The 23,932-nt window shown below is 32.7% G+C and overlaps 1 protein-coding gene and 1 long non-coding RNA gene across 2 annotated transcripts; one reads left to right on the forward strand and one right to left on the reverse strand.

The window, feature by feature from the left end:
- Positions 1–1,326: 1,326 nt before the first annotated feature.
- On the reverse strand, positions 1,327–4,867 carry LOC11416376 (succinate dehydrogenase subunit 5, mitochondrial). The gene is made up of 4 exons (XM_003589176.4): positions 4,633–4,867; positions 3,278–3,588; positions 2,774–2,959; positions 1,327–1,658 (listed from the first exon to the last, which is right to left on the reverse strand). Exons 1-4 carry the CDS (start codon positions 4,793–4,795, stop codon positions 1,602–1,604), a joined length of 717 nt encoding a protein of 238 aa, XP_003589224.2. The 5' UTR covers positions 4,796–4,867; the 3' UTR covers positions 1,327–1,601.
- Positions 4,868–15,557: 10,690 nt separating this feature from the next.
- On the forward strand, positions 15,558–16,917 carry LOC120579354 (uncharacterized). Its single transcript, XR_005645156.1, has 4 exons — positions 15,558–15,665; positions 15,939–16,142; positions 16,294–16,325; positions 16,509–16,917. It is a non-coding gene; the product is annotated as an uncharacterized lncRNA (long non-coding RNA).
- Positions 16,918–23,932: the final 7,015 nt, after the last annotated feature.

The raw sequence follows: 23,932 nt of genomic DNA on the forward strand, positions 1-23,932 counted from the left end.
GACTATATATGTAGTTATTATCTTGCAACAAACAATTGAAAGTTGACTTGTTAACTATGCTGACAAAATACATTCATATTTTTTCTTTTAAGTAACAAAACTTATATTAAAAAGGAATGCACAAGTATTCCAACCCTCATACAAGAGTAACCACAATAGAAAAGGCATACAAATACAACAATACAAAATCAAGACTGAAATAGACAAATCATCGGCTAACGATTTCTAGAGATGCATTCGATAGGATCCACACTCCACTTATAAAAGAGACAGGTTGACGATTTAGATGGAGCCAAAAGCAATTTTTAGATATGAATGCACCCACAAAACTGAATGCAAGATTAATGACAAAGCCACTTGATATGAATGCACACTCCACTTGATATGTTCAACTACCTCCTCAAAATCACTCACCCTATTCGAATAATTACACACATTCCTTGTATCCCAATTCACCCACAAAACTGAATGCAAGATTAATGACAAACCCATTTGAACCATGCCTGATGGGTTGAAGTCACAAAACATTGAAAAGAGTTGAGAAAGATTATGGGGAATAACCAACGCAAGTCCTAACTAGTGGAAGAAAAGAGAAATCACAACATGCAAACAGATGAAGACCAGATTCACTATGATCCCCACACAAAAGGCAAGCAGTACCCAATACATATAAAATCACTCTCCTATGAAACAAGTTGACCCTTGTAGGCATTCTATTCGCCATCAGTTGTCGAGCTAAAGTGCATACCTCGACGGGCACAATACTTCTCTACTGTTTGTCTAGGACAAAGACCTCACCATCAGAAAGACCAGACTGATCAAGAAGCATCATAGAGAAAAGAGAGCTGGCAAAATTAACTGTGAATACTACTACCCTGCCAACACCCTTTACCTTCATCAAATGAGAAATAAACATATGACAACATATTCATTAACTCAGCAAGCAGAGCACACTAACCCAGGCAATTTTAGTCCTCCTGCTAACCACGCCTCACAAAAAACTGAACCATTTATTTCCGTAAAAAACTGAACCATTTATTTCCGTACTTTGATCGCCATTTTTAAAAAGGAGAGGTAGAGGATACATTCATATTTAATTTGATCGTTTGGCAATGTCAAACAATGGGGGAAAATGAAAACTTCCACCACCCTTTTTTGCTTGGCCATGGTATATTTCACTCATTTATCTAACACATGTTTTTATAGTCACGAATATATGCGGATTTCAATGAAACATGGTAGTATGTCCTTACATGTTACATATTATTTTCTTGTATTTGTGCTCGCAAGTGATGAATGTAGAAACAAATGAGGGGTAGCTCAATATAAATAACCAACCACCTGACATGTTATTTTCATATCCTCAGAAAATATACAAGTTCTTATAATTTCACCAGCATTTTCGGCTTATGGAAAATGACATTGAAAATGATGGAAAATATTCCCAGTTGACATAGTTAAAAGCCACTATTATTTCCTTGCGATTAAACACATTACAACAAAAACGACAGGAGAAGACGAATCGAAGGGTCTACATGCATCAAGAACATGATACAAGCAACAAACTATCAATTGCATGCACTGTTTCTAAAATTATTTTTCTATGCTCTTTGCTCGACATATGAACCTGCAAGTCCAGAAGTTCCAAGAACCGTAACCTGCAACAGAAACCCCAGATAGGATAAGGGATCAGAAAAATATCTGTAATTATTAACAGAGCAACACCAAGTTTGTAGAACTACTATCCCACATGGCAAATAAGTAATTAATAATAATCAATCATACTGGGAGAGAATAAAGAAGAAATGCAACGGATTTCTTTTATTTTTCTCCTGTCATGAGTTATTCTACCTTTTTAACATTTTCTAATTAATGACTACACATGGGATGGTCTACCAACCAAAAATGTCTGAAAAAATAATTCAAGGAGGAGTTTGAGAAAGGGCATGAAAAATTTAAATTTGATATTCCCGCAATTGTGACATACAAAATCATTTAACTACATATTTTCAAGGTAAAAAATTGAATGATTGCAACTGCAAGTGCAAATAAAAATTTGAAATTGTAGAAACGGGTAAAAGGAGAAGGTTGTATTAGGCCTCAACAGCCAACGTAAAACTTTGTTGAATCTCTATGACATGGACAAATAGCCCCACTTAGTGGGATAAGGCTTAGTTGTGTTGTTGTCGAAACGGGGGTTCAAATAACGAAAGTGGCAGCCATTGATTACAGTGATAAGCCTCTTAAGTTCAAATAACAAGAAAAACCAAGTAGATAGAAGAGAAATCTAAAAACTATCACAGAAAACTGCAGCTTTGAAGCTCTTTTCTTTTATCCTTCATTCATAAATATTTTAGTATTAGCTGAAAGGAGTGATAGCAACACACATTCTACTAGACTCTTTCCAACACACTCTCTCCTGTTGATTAAAATTCAAATGGATCCCAGTAAATCATATAAGTCCCACATAATTTTGGTAAGATCAATATGAAGTTTAACCAATAGAAGAGTGAGTTGGAAACATTGTGTGTTCCTACCATAATTCTCAGCTGAAATATATTCCAGAAGGTCATGATCTTTCACAATTAAGGAAAACTAACAACAAAAGAACTTGGCGCCGCGCTTCAGCTTGAAAGCAACCAGACTATCTGTCATGTTTCCATAGTTTTAGAAACTTGCCCCCATTGGCAGCCATAAGCCATTGGTAATAACATTTTAAAATCAAAATACTATCAGATAAATAGATGGTAATGTGTAAATATATGTATGATACCTTTCCCCACTCAGAACCAAGGCCACTGCATCTCATTTTTAAGTGTATCATCTTTGTACCCAACTCCTGCTCCACCTTCTTCCGCAGATAGTTCTCATCAGGCCCAAAAGCATTCAAATAGGTGGTGTACCGATCAAAAATGGTACGCAGAGCATTTTGCATATGATCGGGCAAAGGTTTTACATCCTAAGTAAAAATCAAAACTCAGATCATCAACCAAATGTGATAGGTGAATGGTAAGAGAATGCAATAGTGTCTCTAATGAATCGGACCAGGATTTGCTAAACATAAAAAACTGATACAGCCACTACAGTCAGCATACTGGAATCGTTGGATGAAGATCAAACAGGTCAATATTAAGATTACTTATTTCGGACGCAAATTGATGATGTAAAATGTGAATTGTTTGATCTCCATCCAACGATTTCAATTTACTGATACACAGAGTGACTCCACTGTTTTTTGAACTAATTTGCCAGGTCTTATATATGTAAATCAAAATACCTCGCCGCTCAATCCAATGCTGTCATCAATTTCCATTTTCAAGGTGTTAAGAATCCCACCAAACTCCTCAACAGCCTGGGCGGCCCGGAACACGTTGGTGACAACCTCTTTACCAGCTTCGTCTTCTGTACTTTTAGACAATGCATGTTTAGCATCAGAAACGACAGCATCCGAAAGATCACTCCAATTTTCAGCCAACAAATCCTTGAAAACGCTGTAAAGCTCAGGGTCTTTTATGTCAGGCATGTGGGTCACTTCTTCACTATAAAATCGCATGCTCCCTATGCCATTCGAGAAAGGAGACCTGCATTCTGTGAATGTTTTTTTAACAAAACACATTCACCGTATAATAGATAGTCAGATGCAGCTTCTCTAAAGTAAACACCTCACTTTACGTAAAGTAAGTAATCTCAACCATTAATAAGAAAAATCAAAATCAACTGTTATAACTTTACATACAAATGCATAACTGATCCTAAATTGGAATATCAATTGTTTATTTTCTCTATGAAACACAGACACGGTAATACTATAAGAAAATGGAAATGATTGAGTGTATGTTTGGTTCCACTTTTGGATGAGCCACATTTGATTTTAGAGGCGAAGAATTCATTGACATGTTTGTGTGTTCTCGAGTAAAATTGATTTTGCCTACAAAATTCATTGATTGAAGCTAGAATTTGAAGCCTTTGATTCTAGAATTGTTTTTTAGACTCAATTTATTGTTTAACTCACTTTTACATATGTATCCAAACATAAATCACTTGCCTATGTTTGGTTTCACGTTTAGAGCAGCTGGAATTGATTCTAGAGGTGTAAAATTGATTTTGATATGTTTGGTTGCTCTTAAGTAATATCGATTTTGCCTGAATAGATTCTAACTTGAAGGATTTATAGCTTTTGAGTCTAAACACAATGTTTACACCGAAATTGATTGTTCAACTCACTATACATTCAACTCAATTTTTTTCAAGTAAAATCAACTTTACAAAATCAATTCATTCAAAATTAATTTTTGCAATGCAAAAACAAGCATCCACTCTTCGACTCACTTTTAGCCAGAATAAATTTTACAATTATTTCAAAATCACACTGAATGTAACCACATGCGGTGTTCAATCGGGACATGAGTCGGACACTGGACACGTCTTCAATATAAAGTGTCGATACTCGATACTACAATAGACATGACCTAGCTAAATGCAACAGAATTAATAAACTAGAAAAGCTCATCGGCATTTTAATTTGAACTTGAATATAGGAATGCAGAGATTTTGAATATGAAGGATCAAAATCTGAATAATAAAATGAAGTGTTGTAAAATCGAAATCTAATAAAATTGAGAAAATCGGTACCTGAGGAGGGAGAGAAGTGATTGGGAAAGCGAGGGGAAGAAAAGGTTCGAAGGGTGGTGGTGGATGCAGCAGTGGCAGCGATGGCGGCGGAAGAATAAGATCTGGAAGAAGAATGGAGTGATCGGAGGAATAAGGATCTCAATCCAGTCATCGTCGTCTTCATCTTCAAGCAGTTTTTGCTAATTCGTTTTCGGCTCTTTACTTTTCTTCTTTGTAAAATTAATTAATTAACAGGAAATCATGCTTTAAAAATCATTTCATCAAAATATTGAGATTTGGATGACTACTTTATGGTTAATTGTATTTTTGTATTTAAAAATATCCAAAACATATTATAAATTCATTTATATTAATTTAAAAATAAAAAAATGAAAATTAATTTTTGAAAATAAAAAAATTTGGAATTTTTTTTTCAAAAATAAGAAAACAAATTAAAAATACAAAAAAAGCAAATTTTCGGAAAAACTTTTTAAATTTTTTTTCTAAAAAAAGAAATTATGGAAAAAAAATTTAGTTTAGAAAATTTTATTCCAGAAGTTTTATTAAATCTTTTCCGAAATTAAAATATTGAAAAAAAATCCATTTTAGGGCTATAATAAAAAAAATGTAAAAATTAGAATAAAATTCAGGAAATTTTATAAAAAAAAATTTCGAATAAAAAATCAGAATTTTTTCTAAATTTGTATCCAAAATTTTGAAAAATATCTAATTATATTTTCTGATTTAATCTTAATGTTTTTTCTGTTTTTTTTTATTTTAGAAAAAACAAATCTTAATTTTTTTTCGATTTTTAAACTTTTAGAAAAAATCTGACTATTATTCTGTTTTTTTATATTTCGAAAAATCTTAATGTTTTTTTTTCTAAATTTTTAAATTAAATTCTGAATATTTTTATGATTTTTTGGATTTTATTTATTTAAAAAAAAAAATCGGACGTAGAATTTTTTTTACACGTGGCCAATTGAAAAAAAATGTCAAATCAACGCCACATATTAGATTGTGCTGAGTTGGTTGGGGGAAGGGGGTATTCTGGAAAAAAAAATTGCGAGGATGCATATGAAACCGAAAATTTTATAGGGGCGAAAACCAGAAATTACATATATTTTTATAAAAAAAGAAATTACATATATTACATGGGTGAAAAGCATTATTAACCCTATTTTAAAAGTCTTACATTAGAAATTTAACAAATAAAGGCATATTAATGAGAAAAAATATTGCATTGATATTCTAAAGTGATAATTATCTTGAAACGAGAATTTAAAATGTAGTGGCTTAATTGCATGTTTGGTCCCTTATATTTATTTTAGGTTTTAAGTTCCATTATATTTTAAATGTTTCAAGTTTGTCCATTATATTTTAATTGTTTTAAGTTGATCCAAAATATTATTCGCGCTATAATAAGTTTTTTTTTTTAATAAATCAAAATGAGATATATTACTAAACCAACAATGTTTCACCTCGCACAAGGTGTGCAAAAGGAGAAACACTGACAAATATTTACATAGGGATGGGGTGTTTCCACCAGTCGTGGTAAGAATAAACAAAATCCACCTGTTTAGACCTCGCGCTATAATAAGTTAATCCCTTCTGCTACAAAATATTGTGTTTAGAAAAGAAAGAAAAAATTAAAAATGTTTTAAAAACTGATTTTGTAAGTAATTTAAATTCCAATTTCCAATATTTGCAACCTAATTCTCTAAACGCCCAAATGATAGAAGGGATTAACTTATTTCGATGCAAGTAATATTTTAGGGACTTAAAATAATAAGAGATCAACTTAAATATTAAAATAAATTCAACTGATCATTTACTTAAAAATCATGCACAATTTTTAAAAGACAGTTATAAAGAGACGAGACGGAGTAACGTGCTCATATCCAATTTAATTAATGTGGTTTATTTGGATCAATTTTTTATTAATCCAAATTATAATCGTACGAAATACAACTGTAGACGAGTTTTATCAAGCCACACATCAATAAGGTGTCTTGTTCAACCCACGACATGAACACAAAGCTCATTTTCATTTTGCCAAGGTTAGGACAATCAATCTATGCTTGAAACATTAAAAAAAGTTAAAATATATATTAAATTAAACTAATATGGCTCACAATTCTCGATCAAGTAAAAATTTCACAATTCTCGATCAAGTAAAAATTTTAAACCAGATGGTGAACTTCTTCGATCATTCCTCTACAATAAAGTTCACGATATACCAGTGCCCAGCTATATCAATGTTCTTGAATATGATTTATATGGTACCATAAAGAATCCTTGGGAGATTTGGGAAGAGTTTGCAAGTTCTCACTCATATCCTGGAAAAGACTTATATTTCTTCACTACCTTAAAGAAGACATCTCCCACTAGTAAACGCTTCATTCGCACTATTGGAATTGGTACATGGGAAGCGTAACCGGAAAAAGTATAGTTGACAAAGAGAACCAAACCCTAGGTCTGAAAAAACGTTTCTGCTTTGAGAAGAGTAACACTTCTAAAGATGGTGGATGGATCTTGCATGAATATAGCCTTCACATATCTTTGATTAACAATGCTTCGGTAAGCAATATGATCATATATTTATATTATTAGTTTACTTAGTTGTATTAAATAGTGACCACCCTAATTAGGGTTTATTTTTTGGTTTGTAGCACTGCATGGCAAAGTGACAATCCTTGGTATTGTGCACATATTTATAATCTGCTTTTGCGTTTTTTTTTTTTTGCAGGACAACAATTATGTTCTATGCAAATTCAGAAAGAATTTGAAACCCAATCCACAAAATAAGGGAAAAAGAATCGATCACCAATCAAATTCTCACTTAATGAATAGCATTGGACAAGATAGTCAAGGAAAGACGGTTGTCTAATATTTGAATTTACTATTGTCTATTTGTTATGTGTGCTATTTGTATAAAAAGTTGATGATAATTTTGAAAAGAGAAAAAGTTAGTTCAAAAGAATCAAAATTTGGAATAAGAGATGACTAAAATTAGAAAATTCGGAACAAGAATGAAATTTGGAATAAGATCGTCTTTCCAAATATTTAGCTGACCAACAGAGTTGAACATGATAAAGTCTTTCCAAATCTTTTTTTTTTTTTTTACATATTGAAATCAATTTTCTATTTTTTTTTTACCATGTAATACTTTGTATATACTATATACAAATACAATCTTCCTTTCTATATGTAATTATAATTCAATTTTATTTTTACTGAACACTCTTTTGCATTCTTGATTTTTAGGAAAACAATGTTTGGAGGAAATTTGTTCATGAAGAAACAAAAAGTCAATTAAATGGTGGACACAAAAGAAGAAAGGTTGGAAATACTTGGCCAGAAAAGACCGTGGTTCTTGGACTTAAAGCTATCACCAATATTGTAAGTATTATTTGTGTGTTTGTGTATATGTGTTATTTATTTGTTGAAGGAACCCAACGATTTTGTTGATAATATTAATTATTAACAAATGATCATATGTAAGGGTTTAACTTTAAGAAAGTTTTGTCCCATAAATATATATCACTTGGTAGAGACAATGCTTTGTTATATGCAGATATCGGATTTGAATTTCGATATTCCATTTATTCTCCTTAAGAGAGTTTTTCCTTAGGAAAAAGAGATTTTTTTGTTAAACTTTATAAATTACTCTATATAAATTATTATTTATAATTTAAAAATTAACACAATTGTCTGATCACTTATTATGAAAAATAATTGCGACTTTTTAAATATTATATCAATTACAAATTAGTGTACTTTAAATAGAATGTCTTCTTTGTCAATTTTTTTTAGTGTTTTTAAACAAGGAAAATTAGTATTATGTGACTATCATTTATTTTGTATCCAATAATCAATTTTAATTTTTGAAAAAAAAATTAATTTAATTTTCCGATTTTCTCTCATTTATTTTTTGGGTTAAATTTGTATTTTCATTTCTTAAAGATTAATATATACTTATTTTGATCTATTTTAACATTTTGAATTTTGTTAATTCATGTACTAACAAAAATTGTGTGTTTTTAGACTCTTACCCAAACACATTATTCAAACAATGAAAAGTTAAATGAGAAACAAATATGAAATTAAAAAATTGTATTCATAAATTAATTCCTTATTATTGTGTTCTTGCATTCTCATTTTGCAGGAGAACAATGATAGTGGAAATATCAAGATTGACTTGGTTAAAAGTGCCAATACGACAGAGGAAAAATCTAACAAAGAAGATGGTGATCGTATTATAAACAAAGATGAAGATGGTGATATCTCTTGGCCTGAGTTTTTTGCAAGGCAACTTCTAGAGGGGAATGAAGGAAGCTTAATCGAAGAGGAGGATATTGAAATGATTCCCAATTCTGGCAAACATTGCTATGTTTAAAAGGAGTATATGGTAGCTAAGAGTACATATTTTTTTTGGTAGTTGTTTGATATTTGATCATCAATTGTTTCCTTTTCATAATGATGAGTAAAAAGTTCAAAAATAAAATATGAATTGCAATAAATTTTTTATTTACCTTTTTTAATTAAAATTTTTAATAAATTCTAAATGCAGTAAATAGGGGGGAGAATAAAGATTATGATAGAGAGTTGAGAATGCTCCTATATGGTTCAAGGATATGAATAGCGGATCCTGAAGAAGAAAAAAAAGGGTTTGTACAAAATTGTTACACCACAACGTTATAGTACCACACAATAGTATAGTTTATATTTGACATTACTTTGTATTAAACAGAGTATCGCGGACAACAATGATTTTTTTGAAATTTTGTAACGCTGTTATAGCGCCGTTATTTTTATTTTTTTTGGTGGTGTATGGGGATTGGACTCCAACCTTATATATATATATATTATATATTGTTTTTATCAACTGAACTAAGCTCATCGGATATAGCGCCGTTATTTGATCAAATGTTGGATTGTGGTGCTGGAGCTTCCACACTTTTGCAAATGTTTGTTCATCGTCTTATATTTGCTTTCTCTCTCTATCAATTTTTCATCGTTCTTGCCATGTAAGAAATTTCAATTGGCTCTTGGAAGAGTTGATTGAAGGATCTTTCTTGCCATAATGCATATTAACAGAATGATCATTAACTTATTATCCACATAACATATTCTATAGTTCTTATAAGTTTTTTTTTTTGAGAGAACTATAGTTCTTATAAGTTGCCAAGTGAAAGGTTTTGGCAATTCAAGGTTCTCTTTTCATTATGTTCCAATTCATCTTTTCTTTTCTAGCAAACCATGCTCATATTCTAAATAAATACTCAAATTCGGCCCTCAAATATTTTGGACATCAATTTGATCAAACATTGTTTAAAAAAAACATCAATTTGGTTCCTAAATATGTTTTCGACATCAACCAATCAATTCAATTTCATTTAGATAAGAACTGATATTCAAAATCAATGAAAAACGGACTCAATGTAAGGACTGGACTACTTTAGAATTTACCCCTTAATTTTTAAGAAAAAAATTGTTATATATGCATCACACTCACTCTTCAAATTAAAGGTTTGTCTAATATTTAACGAGTTACCTTCAATCACTTCTAATTTTTCAAATTATTGTTGGTTAAAAATATACGTATTGAAGAATCCCACATTGTTTAGAATCTAAAAAAGAAAGAGGTAGAACAAGACAAGCATAATTTTTTATAAATTGCAAGACAAACAAGGTGGTTAGTGGCGGAGCTCTTAAAGAGCCAAAAGGAGCATTGGCTCCCCTCCCCACTAAAAAAATAAAGGCTAAATTAATCAAATGATCCCTCAACTAATTACCAGTTTTAATTTTGGTCCCATAAGTCCTATAATTATCATTTTGGTCCTCAACTTTTGCTCCGTCATTCAATTTGGTCTCTACCGTAGGTTTTTAATGCCTAAATTTTTTGATTTGATTCTAACCATTTGATTGGAGGTCCATTGTATCTAATAGTGAACCATCAACACCTAATTTTTTTCCTTTTCTTCATCTTCTCTCTTCTTCTTGCTCAGATTTTCATCAAACTTTTCCAGAATTTTTCTTCTTCTTCTTCAACACAACAACCACCATCAGTTAATTTTTTTTTCCCACTAACATCTAATTTTTCATACTTTTCTTCATCTGCTTCTTTCCTCTTTATCTTTGTCAACTTCATAATATTCATCAATCAAATCCTTTCAAAATTATCATTATCATTATTAACTAATATTCATCAATCCTTTCAAAGTAAAGAATAAAAACTAATGTTCATCTGTCTTTATCAAAGATCTTCATCACCTTCATATGAAACCCATAAGAAAAAAAATCTCTTTATTGAACTATAAAAGGAATGTTCAACCAAAAGTGAAAACAAAGGTTAGCATTCAACAAAAACGTGAGTTACAGAGAGAGATTACTGAAATAAAAACACCAAAAATTTCAATTTCTTCACCCATATTTGTCAGCATTCAACAAAATAAAATGAATGTTGGATTTTGAATTGGAAAAATCTGGATTTGCAACAACCATACGCCCTTCATATCGAACAACGGAAAAATATGGAAAAATCTGGATTTGCAATCACAACCATACGCCGTTCACCAGGATTCGCAATCGCTCCTTTTTCAAGCTCCTCCATAGCCTTAAGCTCCGCCTGAAACCTCGGCTCCATTTACTTCACAAACTCATCGGTAACCCGACCCGGCTCACATCCAGATACAGACCAATCTCCTTGTGCTGATATAGCCAGTCCACGTAACACCGCCATAGAGCATGTAGATCCGACGGTGGTGGTTTGTGGATTGAACGACGGAGAGATCCATTCCGGTTGGAATTTCAAGGGCAACGGAGCGAGTTGGAGGGAGTTTGGGTCGGGTTTGGTATATAGGAAGATTTTGTGAACGACTTCGTATTGGAGTAGAGGATGCGTTTTGTTTTTTTTTTCTTCTTATTGTTGAGTGTTTGTGAAGATGAATAAATGCTTGAGATTGAAGCCATTATGGGATTGGAAAATTGAAAGGGAAATGAATCAGAATAATGCTATGAAATTGAAAGGGAAAATTGATGAATTTATGGAATTTTTTTATGAAGCTTAACCATGGTGATGAATAAGAGGAAGAATTGTATATTAAGTTAATTGTTGTTGGTTCATTGTAAGATACAGTAGACATGCATGATCTAATGGTCCTCTTTTAATAAAAAATATCAATCGGTTTAAATTAAAATAATTAACAGGATCTACGGTGGACCACTATTTAGATTGGTCCACCATAGACATTTGGAGTTGAAGTTAATTGTTAGGACCAAATTGAATAACGTAGCAAACGTTGAGGGACCAAAATGATGATTTTAGGACTTATGAGACCAAAATAAAAACTGGTAATTAGTTGAGGGACCATTTGATTAATTTAGCCAAAAATAAATAAAATAAATTTCATAGGAAGATACCAAAATACATCTTACATTTAGATATAATTATTAGACTCTCCCTCACTTGAATCCTCCCAATTGTGTAAAATTGTATGACTTTTTTTTTTTTGGTAGAAATTGTATATGAGTTTTATGTTACTACATCTGTTCTAAATTATATGTCGTTTTGGAAAGAAAAAAACAGTCCCAAATTATATGTCGTTTTACAATACCAATGAAGAATTAATATTATTTTTCTATTATTTTCTTAACTATTTATTACTCTCTCTTCTTTTAATTATTTAATTTATCTTTCATATATCATCTATTAAGAACAATTTTATAAAACAAATCATAATATCTCTTTCAAAATTAATCGCATTTCTTAATAATTGTGAAATGTTCAAAACGTCATATAATTTAGGACAGATGGAGTAGTATTTTTTCTCGCCCTAATGTTTTAGGCAAGATCTGCTACCGAAGGTTCACTTGTTTACTTTCTTGCTTGACAAGTCTCTTAGATCACAAGATTTTTTTTGAACAGGCAAAAATGAGATATATTAATACGGACACCGCAATTGTTACCGCACAAGATGTGCCCAACAATCACAAAAAATGTCAGAGTCTAAGCAAATATTACAAACAAATCAGTCAATACCCAGACATAAAAGAGGGCTCGACCACCACTGATGAGTGCCAAAACTAAATACAACATTACTAGCCTTTAACCACCACAACGAAGTTAATTTCACTTTATCTAGAAATTTAGGCACAATACTTTGTCTATTTCTAAAAAGCCTATCATTCCTTTCATTCCACAACACCGAAACACAAAGCAACCAAATCAAGTGGAAGAAAGACCGTCGCCCTCTCGAACAACCTGCATAATGAATAAATTGCACAAAGTGATCTGAAGTTGATTGAGAGTCGACACCTACCACTCCTAACCAATGCCGCACCATCGGCCATAATGCACCAAAAGTTGCACAAGACAAAAACAAATGAGTAACATCTTCGACAATCCCACATCCAGCAACGCAGAACCGCTCCTCCACAGATAGAATGCCACAATTTGCCAAATTAAGTTTTGTAGGTAACCGATCCCTCAGAAGTCGCCAAGCAAGGATAGAGACTTTGAGAGGGACCTGTTTATGCCAAATTAAGTCCACATTATGGTGTAACTGGGGCTGCTCCTGTGATGTCAGCATGTCATAGACTCCACGTACAGAATACCCATCATCATGATTAGGTAACCAGAGCCATCTGTCTAACACTGAGTCCTGCAAAGAAACTGTTAGTAACAAAGCCCTACACTCCTCTACCAACTCCTCCTCCCAAGCCCACAACCGCCTACGCCACCTCAGCGCCTCCCCGCCCACATCCACCCCCAGCAGGAACATATTCCTAACTGAGATTGATTTGTGAACAGTCAAGTCAAAAAGGCGCCTAAACCGGACACAAAGAGGAACATCTCCACACCAACAATCACGCCAAAAATCAGTATCTGCCCCATCTCCCACTCTCCTCCTAACACAAGACCCAAACCATCCCTCTCCACCCTCACCTATCCCATCTCTAATCCTCACAATCTCCCTCCACCACGAAGAACAACTCCGGCCCCCATCCTCCAAACCGCCATCCTCCACACCATACCTAGCCACTAACACCTTTCTCCACAAAGCATCCCGCTCCAATAACAACCTCCAACACCATTTACCCAACAAAGCAATGTTAAACTCCTTCAACCTCTTAACCCCCAACCCTCCATACTCCTTCCTCATACTCAAAGAATCCCACCTAACCCAAGATATTTTTCTTTTTTCCTCACCCCCTCCCCAAAAAAATTTATTAAACAAAGATTCAATGGAAGAGATTATACCTGTCGGAGCTTTGAAGAAGGAAAGTGCATAGACAGGTAGAGCAGTCAGGACAGACTTTAGAAGAATCAAACGACCACCGAAAGATAGGAACCAACTTTGCCAACCAGACAATCTAGATTTAATACGATCCACCACAGGTTCCCAAAACAAAAGACGACGCGGATCGCCCCCAATCGAGAGCCCCAAATAGAGAAACGGGATTTTACCTACTTTGCACCCCAACACAGAAGCCGCTTCTGACAACCACGAATCATTAATATTAACCCCTACCAGAGAACTCTTATGAAAATTAACTTTCAAACCCGACATAGCTTCAAACAAAACTAGACCAGCCCTCAGCGCCCGCACATTAGCCCAGCTTTTGTTCCCAATAAGAAGAGTATCATCAACGAACTGTAAATGAGACACCACCACTGAATTCTCTCTCCCCACTTTATACCCCGTAAACAGATCTGTGTCTACCAACGCTTTCATCAACACATTCAAACCCTCTGCTGCCAATAAAAATAAGAAAGGAGATAGAGGATCACCCTGGCGTAATCCCCGTTCAAGAGAAAACTCATCAGTAGGACTGCCATTCACAAGAACTGAGGCAGTAGCAGTACCAACACATTCTCTAATCCACTTTCGCCACACCGTCGGGAACGACATACTCCCCATCACCTCGTCAAGGTACCCCCAATCTACCGAATCATACGCCTTTTCAAAATCTACTTTGAACAACAAAAGGTCTTTCTTAGATCTCCTTGCCTCATCAACCACCTCATTCGCAATCAAGATACCATCAAGAATTTGTCTATCCTTCACAAAAGCAGACTGAGTTTCAGACACAACACTCCCAATAACCTGCCTCAACTTGTTTGCTAGAATTTTCGCCAAAATTTTGTACAAGCTCCCCACCAAAGAAATAGGGCGAAACTCATTCAACGATTGAGGGCTAGCAACTTTAGGAATAAGGGCGATGAATGTAGAATTTATGCCTTTCGTCAATTTCCCATTCCTATGGAATTCAGTCACAAAGCGCACAAGCTCTGTTTTCATCTCAGGCCAAAAAGACTTAAAAAAACCCAAGTTGATCCCATCAGAACCTGGGCTCTTGAAACTATCACAATCCCACACTGCCGCCTTGATCTCATCCTCAGAAAAGGGTTTGACCAATCCGCCCCTCTCTAAAAGAGAGATTTTCCTAAATTGAAGGTGACCCACAAGATTGTTTCTTTAAGAGCAAGATAAGTAGAGCAAGGTCTATATATAAGCTCCATTTATTCGTTTCAAATTCAAAAAGGCGTATCTCAACTTTTTTTTCAGTGTTGTGGTACTGTCAAAAACCCTTATAGAATCACACGCCTGCATTTTGTTTGTTTGTGGTACTGAAACCCTAACCACCGTCGTTTGTTCCCCTATTTCTTCGATTAGATTGCGAGCAAAAATTGAACAGAACGTTCTTCTGATTCTTCCTTCTCTTCTCATCTCACAGGTACAGTATTCAATTGCTGAATTCAACGTTTATTTCTGTTTGCAATTGAATGTTCAATTGCTGAATTCATGCTGCTACTGATTTTTTCATCATGAAATTATTTATTGTTGTTCGGTTCCCTCTCTCTATTAGGTTAGGTTAGGTTAGGTTTTGATTTGATATTGTAAATTCTTGTTAATTAATTTGTTATTTGTTTTACAGAATAGCTAGCTAGCGATAATGCCGATAACCGTAGCTAGGGATAAACGAAAATCCTCACTACAAAAATGTGATTTCCGATCCACACCTATTGATCTTAGGTGAACGCAAAAGTAAGTAACCCTAATTGTCTTGCTTCTGAGTATTTTATTATGCAATTCAATCCCTTTAATTCATTCATCGCACGCATATTAGAGTCAGTGTTCATGTGTGTGTGTGGACTCAAATAGGTGTTTGTTTTTTTCTTTCTATAATTGTTTCTGGTTTTTGCTTGCTCCAATTGAATTGAGTTTGTAAATACGTTAAACATGGTTAGTGGTTAATTTATAGTGTAGATAAAATACTAGTTGATTCTTATGTTCTTTCTGTCTATCTACTCCTTATAGAGCCTGTGCGAAAGAAGAAACCTTCCAAGTTAAAAAAGAAACGGATTGCACGTAGAAAAAGACTAAACAAGCTGAAAATCAAACCTGAAGCATCTTCATCATCTACGATGAAGAATTTACATGAAGATTCTGATTCGGAGGTGGAATACTGGAATAAGCATGCTGATTGTATTGCTCTACGGTTGGAATTGGATAACTCCGATGGTAAGCCTCCCATATGTTCTTCACACAGTTGCCTTTAACATTGACTCCTAATCTCTCTCCCCCTTGGTGATTTATATTTTGATTGTTTTTGTTTCTCACTTTTCTTATTATTACACTATATATGTTGATAAAACTCCTATTATATCTGCAGATTTCGATAATCCTATAGAGGAAGAGGAGAAGGTATTGTCTTTTTCAATGCCCTTTTAATTTTTAGTCATTACTGTCTTAAAGAGAGTTGTCCCTAGCATTACTCACAATATAAATATCTATACTTTTGTTTGAAAATTCTAACTTCCCACTAGTATCAACATGATGCAACACAATATTTGCTCTATCTTCTGTTTACTTTTTTCCTGGTTGCAGGTCCCTAGAAAACCATTCATTAAGGAGGGTGCAGAATTAGATTGAAAACCGTTTAGAGTTGAGCTATGCTCGGATGCTCCGATCCTTGGGCCAGCATTATGATGTGGGTCATTATTATGAAACCAATGCCTGAAAGGATTCTATCCTTTGACTGAACGATGAAATCAATGCCGGAAAGGATTCTATCCTTTGAAAGTGCCCAGTTTCTCATTTAATTTTCGTCTTCATTGTTGCATAATCCATTTAGACTTTCAGTTATGTGTTTCAACGTATCAACTTTTGATCAAGTTGTTTTGAACAAGCTTATCAAAGTACATGCTATAGCTAGTAATAAGCAGTTAACTTTGTACAGAACAATTCTTGTACTCTTATTATGACATCCTATTATACTCTCTTCTCCTTATGATAATTGTGCTAGATACTTTTTTTTTTTTTTTTTTTGTAAATCTTTGTTCATCACTTTTGAATTAAGTGTAATGATAATTGTTAACTGTTTTATGTTTTGCTTGCGTTCTTTTTTTTTTTTGGTTAATTTGTCCCTTCAAATATATTAATAGGATAATGCCTTATCATGCAATTTATTAATATGATTTGCATGATACTTTTTTTTATTCAAAAAACTATAGCACCTACGAATTAGCAGAAAATTGATCTCAAAAACCATCATAACATTAAGCTAATTTAGTTTGACAATTGGACCTTTTGCTTTATGTGTCTGGTGTGGTTTTGTGGAAGAATGAAGATAAATAGGATGAATTATATTAAAAAGGAAAGGGAATAAAATAAGAGAAATAGGATTGAAGAGAGCATAGTGACATTACTGGATAGTTGTTTTTCTGTGGGAAACGAGTTTGTAATGTTGTTTTGGTTTTTCAGAATTTCAATTAGTTGAAGAAGGTTCTCATAGTGAGAGAAATTAACTTGTTTCAAATATTTGAATTAGGTAATGCCTAAATCTGGTGTGTATGTGTTGGAAAAATTAGACATAGAATCATTATAAATAATAAATCAAACACAAACATAATTAAATACGACTCTTTATCAAATTAAATAAAGAATAAAAAATTTATTAATTATTGACTTAGGCGTGCAATTTAAGAGTATTTTGCCGCTACGGATTAGTTATCCGGAGCAGTTGGCCTCACAGTCAGTACTCTTCAGATAATGCTTTGATACATAATAATGGATCATATTCATGTCATATCACAAAAATAACAGTACATACCACATACAACACTGATATGGTTTATCAAGACAAAAGACACTCTACTGATAAGGTTTATCATTTATGTCACACACACATAAAACACTTGACACATATAGCCTCAAAATGATTGACCGTATCAAGCATAAATATGCACCCAATCACATGGTTTGTAATTAAATCATATTTTAACTACAAGTAACGATGGAGTATATAGAACCTGGGAAACTTACCAATCGTACAATTTTCAGCAACTTACTTGCCATTCTCCGTAAATCAAAGGTTCACCTTGAGAAGTCAAAATTCTGTATTACAAGCATCTTCTGATTCACCAAAATAAAACATAGTAGATATTATGTAAATGATAATAGGACTTTGTTGAACAATATTGGTCTTATAGATAAACAAAAGAAGCCAAAACAAGCGACGACATAGTAATTTCCCATTCACAACGGTAAACAAATCCAACAAGGAATTTGTGACAATTGAGTTTTATAATAATAATTCTATGTCAACAAAATACTCTTAAGATCGTTAGAAAAATTAAATAGAGAATCATCATAAATAATAAATCAAACACAAATATGACTATTCATCAAATTAAATAGAGAATAGAAAATTTATCCATTATTAACTAAGGTGTGCAATGCACTGGGACTTAATAGTATTTTGCCACCACAGATTAGTTATCTGGTGCAGTTGGCCTCACAGCTAGCACTTATACAACAGCCACTTCTTGCTAACACCGCATATAAACTAGCAAGGTCTCTGGAACAACTTCTTGGATGCTCATGGAAACCTAATTTATTATTAATACACTTATACACTATTGTGATTGTTTTTCTTCTAACACAACTGCTTACTATGCGTATGCTCTCTCCTACTCTTCCTTCCCAAACACACTGCTTTCTTACCCTTTTCTATCCATTGAATTGGACACCTATGTTTATTTACGTTGCAAAACTATATATCATATTAATTAGGATTAACTAGCTTTTAATTAGAAATGACTAACTATTATGTTGTAATGTAACATTCATATTGACTACGCAAACAAAACCGTGCAACATACTTGGTCAAAAGAGAAATTGATTAACATAATAATTAGTTAATAAAAATAAGGCTTAAATATGTCTTTCGTCCCTGCAAATATAGGTCATTTGAATTTTCGTCCCTAAAATTACTGATCCTTCCAATATGTCCCTGCAAATATTAATCATTTGACTTTTGGTCCTAATTACATCTGATTAGTAACTTCAGGGACGAAAATTCAAATGACCTATATTTGCAGGGATGAAAGACTTATTTAAGCAAACCACCTCACTCAATCATCACTTGTCACATGGGCACCACGTCGCTAATGACAGCCCACCTCAGCAAAAAAAAACCTAATTATGACCAAATGTCAAATGATTAATATTTGCAGGGGCAGATTGAAAGGATTAGTAACTTCAGGGATGAAAATTCAAATGGCTTATATTTGCAGGGACGAAAGACATATTTAAGCCGAAAAACAAATACATTAATTACTTTAAAATAAATGGTTAATTAAGTTTTTAGTCCCTATAAATATTCACAGTTTTGTTTTTAGTCCCTACAAAATAAAATCACACTTTTTAGTCTCTGTGACATTTTCCTTAAGCATTTTAAGGACCAAAAATGTTGATGGAAATTTTTGATAGAGACTAAAAATGCTGACGGAAAATTTTATAGGACTAAAAATACTAACGGAAAATTTCGTAGGGACTAAAAAGTGTGATTTATTTTTATAGGGACTAAAACTAAAACTGCAGATATTTATAGGAACCAAAAACTTAATTAACCCTAAAATAAATTATTAACTAAAACACATTATAATAATTAGTTAATAAAAATAAGGTTTAATTAAGTTTTTAGTCCCTATAAATATTCACAGTTTTGTTTTTAATCCCTACAAAATAAAATCACATTTTTTAGTCCCCGTGACATCTTCCTTAAGCATTTTAGGGACCAAAACTGTTGATGGAAAGTTTTATAGGGACTACAAATGCTGATTGAAAATTTTATAGGGACTAAAAAGTGTGAATTTATTTTGTAGGGACTAAAAACAAAATTGTGAATATTTATAGGGACTAAAAACTTAATTAACCCTAAAAATAAATAAATACATTAATTACTTTAAAATAAATTATTAAGTAAAACATATTATGTTTGTCTCTACCTAAGTAAAACACATTATGTTTGTAACTATTCCCTTGTGATTGCTGTTCCCATTGAAAACAAATTAAAAGATAGTGAATGAAAGATGTCTAAACTACAACTGGTTGATTGTTTTGTATTAAGTTAAAGAAAGCTCAGAGGTAGTAGAATATAATCTCCAACATTATACATCAAAAGAGAATTTAAAAGAAAAGCTATGTGATCAACAATAGAAATAGAAAAACAAGAATAAACCCACACATTGAGCCAACATATGGTCACTTTTAGTGCAAGATGAACACTGTCAATGAATAATATTCATTCAAATTCAAAAGATAAGATAAGATTGATTGAAGAACTTATGAATTTGTTCAATTTGATTGATCACCTTATACCAAATATCACGATCTAACCTTGTATGATGAGAAAATATTAGAGAATTTCAGTTTTCCTATAAAAGATCGATTGAAACTCCAAAAAATAGTTTCTGCAACCAAGCAGACATGCCAATGTTAGGAAAAGAAAGATCTTATTAAATCCAATCAAAAATACCAAGATTGCAATGCAAAACTTACTCTGCAAGTCGGGTAATACAAAAATTTCAACAAAAAAAAAGACAGTTCTTTACGGAATATAATTGTACTTAGTTAAAAAGTATTTCAAAGATCTTTAAAATCGAATCATAAAGCCAAGTTTTTAACCTAATCCAACATTCAAATATATCAAATATGTGCGTTTCTGTGTGTGTATAAATATATATATCAAAATAATAAAGTTAAAGTTTTAAACATTCTTATACTTCATCATCAAAATCAAAATCTTTAACAAAATTAATGGATAAAATGTTATTATATTGTCTTAACAATATTGTGTCTAACTTCTTAAAAAAAAAAAACAATATTGTGTCTAATACCTTTTACCAAAAAAAAAAAAAAGTTGTGTCTAATACCTCAAATAATATCCTTAAAATGTTATTTTGGTCCCCTTATTTTTCCTTTTTTTTGTCCTTTCCAATTTTTGCTATCAAGCAACTCAAATGTACATTACGATTATATGCTTCTTTTTCAATGTTTTATGTTCTTTTTATGGTTCGTGACACACCTCCCATTGAATGTTAATAACTTTTAGTTCAATTTCAGGGTCCAAGTATGATTTTACCTTCTTACATGAGAGAAAACACATATAACTTACTCAAGTAACAATCATTCTTGTTGCATTATAATGCAAAGAATAAAATCATATATGTAGTATGAAGAAATCCTCTCATCGTCCGTGTTGCGTCTTGGTGTAGGCCTCCCAACACTAATAAAGATGTGGAAAAACAAGTGAACAAATTTTTGGATGGTCTTCCACCCACAACAATTATGTGTACAAGTTTTTTTGGGCATGCATATGCTAGTTTAAAAAAGAAACTGTTGTCTCATCCAACTAGCGGTAAAACATGGATGTTGGTATCCCGATGGAGTGTTCAAACAGAACCGGTTGTGATGTTACTTCCACTGAATTCTATTGTAGAAGGTATGTATTTTATATAGGTAGATACAAGCAACATATAAGTATTAAGTCTTGTGACGTTTGATAGGGTAATTTACCTAATCCAACATAGAGAGACATGATTCGTTAATATCAAGTGTCAACGAATTCGTTGACACCAAATTCCAACCGTCCAGATCTCTTAATCATGCGGTTCACAATGTTTAATTCTAAAAAGGAAACTTAGGTATTAAAAAATTTCACGTGACATTTTTTCACTGTCTTTTCTCCTCGTTGTCACGAGGTTTTGATAGAAAATATAGCAAGTCCCCATTGCCGCCAAGGAGAAAGTTATGCACCTTCGTCACCGCGTGAGTTTTCTGTAACACAATTCTTTTTCCCTTAAGATTTTATTGACAATGACAAAGCATCCTTTCCCCTAAGATCAATTGAGTACACCGTCAAAAACAATTGGCACCGCCATATGCTTGTGTTTCACGTGTTAATAGGGATTGGCACCGCCATATGCCATGTTCTTTTATTTGTCTTTACATTTTCACTAATACCATGTTTCTCCCATATACTTTCATTGTTCATTGAGGCAATTATATCCACGCCATATTATTTTCTGTTTTTTTTTGTAGCTAATGTCATGTTTCTCTCATGTTCATGATCATGAATACTCATTATTCATGGCTTCTTTTATTTTTTTTATATCCTATAGGTACATGGATAATAAGTGTGTGGAAAATTCCACTATTGAGTGTTTAGAAGACCATGAGATAGTTGATGATGTGTCTAATGATTTAGAACCAAATTCAGAAAATTCCAAGTCGTCTGAAGCTAATATTTGTCCTATTGTTGATATGGAATTTGACTCCATTGCGGATGTAAAAGAATTCTACACATCATTTGCCAAGAAAGAAGGTTTTGGAGTTCGTGTTCGGTCTACTAAGCAAAAATTTTGCTTGTTTGAATGCGCTAATGAAGGTACACATATAGTGAAGGGTGAAAATGAAGAAGGGAAGAGAAAGCGTTCAACCTCAAGAACTGATTGTAAAGCATCACTTACTATTTCAAAAGCAGGGAAGAGAGGTAAATGGGTTATAAAAAGCATAAACAATGTTCACAATCATGGAATGGTTAGTCCTAAGAGTGTGGCCTATCTGCGGTCTCATAAGAAAATGATTGCAGCAACTAAAAGCCTCGTTGAGAAGTTTGATGAAGAAGGAGTACCTACAATGCCTTTTCTAGTCGGGATTGCTGGAATCATCTTAGAAATCTCAGAAGAAGAAATCTTGATGTGGGAGATGCTCAAGCTGTCTTTAAAATATCAAATCCCTTTTGTCCACAAATCTTAGTTTCGATTAAAATATCAAAATTGTTGGGTCGCAAGCATTGTTATGATAAGTAGAGGGTGCTCGATTTTATTTTTAGATGTCTTCAAAGTGCTTTCAAAGCTAATACCAAACGTGAGTCCCTTCAAAGCTAGAAATTGGAGTTTCTCCTACAAATGATCAAAACCGAATCCAATCCATAAATTTTAAGTGACAAACATACTTTACGTAATGATGCCTAACCTCTTCTCAAACTTCCTACACCGAAGTACACATAAATAATTTTTTTCTTCTTCTTCACATCACCCAAATCCTCTACTCACGGCACCGAGATTCACCACTCCTAGTAAAAATCATAACCACATAAATCTATCTTTTCCATCTATAGGCTTTAGTGTGATTTTAATGAGAGAGACACACTTGATTTTATTGGTTTTTTTTTTACTATTGGGTTTGGTCAATTTTTTTGGTAAAGGGATTGTTATTTTACTATTGTAATTTTTACATATACAACTTTTTTTACAACCTTTAATTCTTTTATTATATTAAATTACTCTTTGCCAGATAAATATTAAAAATAGTCAATTGATAATAGCTCTTATAAATTAATATTATTGTAAAATGAATTTATGAAGCAATAAAAATTGAAATATGATAATCAATATAGTTTGTAATACCATTAAAAGGATAAGAGCCATGCTATTTAACGCGAATGAAAACATCTCGAAGTTGTCCCGAATAAACCAGCAGTCAATCAAAATAATGCATGTCCTAAATTCACGGAAGTGAGAGAAAGATATCAACATGAGAGAGAAGATGAAAATACACTTTGGGACGGTTTCGCTGTCAAAATGTCTCTCAAGATTTAGCAATTTACAAATGATGATAATTTAGTCATTTCATATTTAAAATCAATTTTGATAAAGATAACATCAACTCATAAGAATCACTTTTAAATGCATTCAAATAAAAATCAACTCATATCCAATTCACTTTACCTATAATCAATTATCTCAAATTCAATTCTATCAAAATCAATTTTCACCACCGTCAAACCAAACACACTATTAACTTGCAACTCATTCAAAATCAATTTCTATTAAACCAAACACAGACACACACACACACACACACACACACACACACACACATATATATATATATATATATATATATATATATATAATGTTTTTAATAACCAAATATATACTTCCGTCGTCCCAAAATGTTAG

The sequence above is a fragment of the Medicago truncatula genome, chromosome 1 (genome assembly GCF_003473485.1).
Source record: "Medicago truncatula cultivar Jemalong A17 chromosome 1, MtrunA17r5.0-ANR, whole genome shotgun sequence".
Lineage (NCBI taxonomy): Eukaryota > Viridiplantae > Streptophyta > Magnoliopsida > Fabales > Fabaceae > Medicago > Medicago truncatula.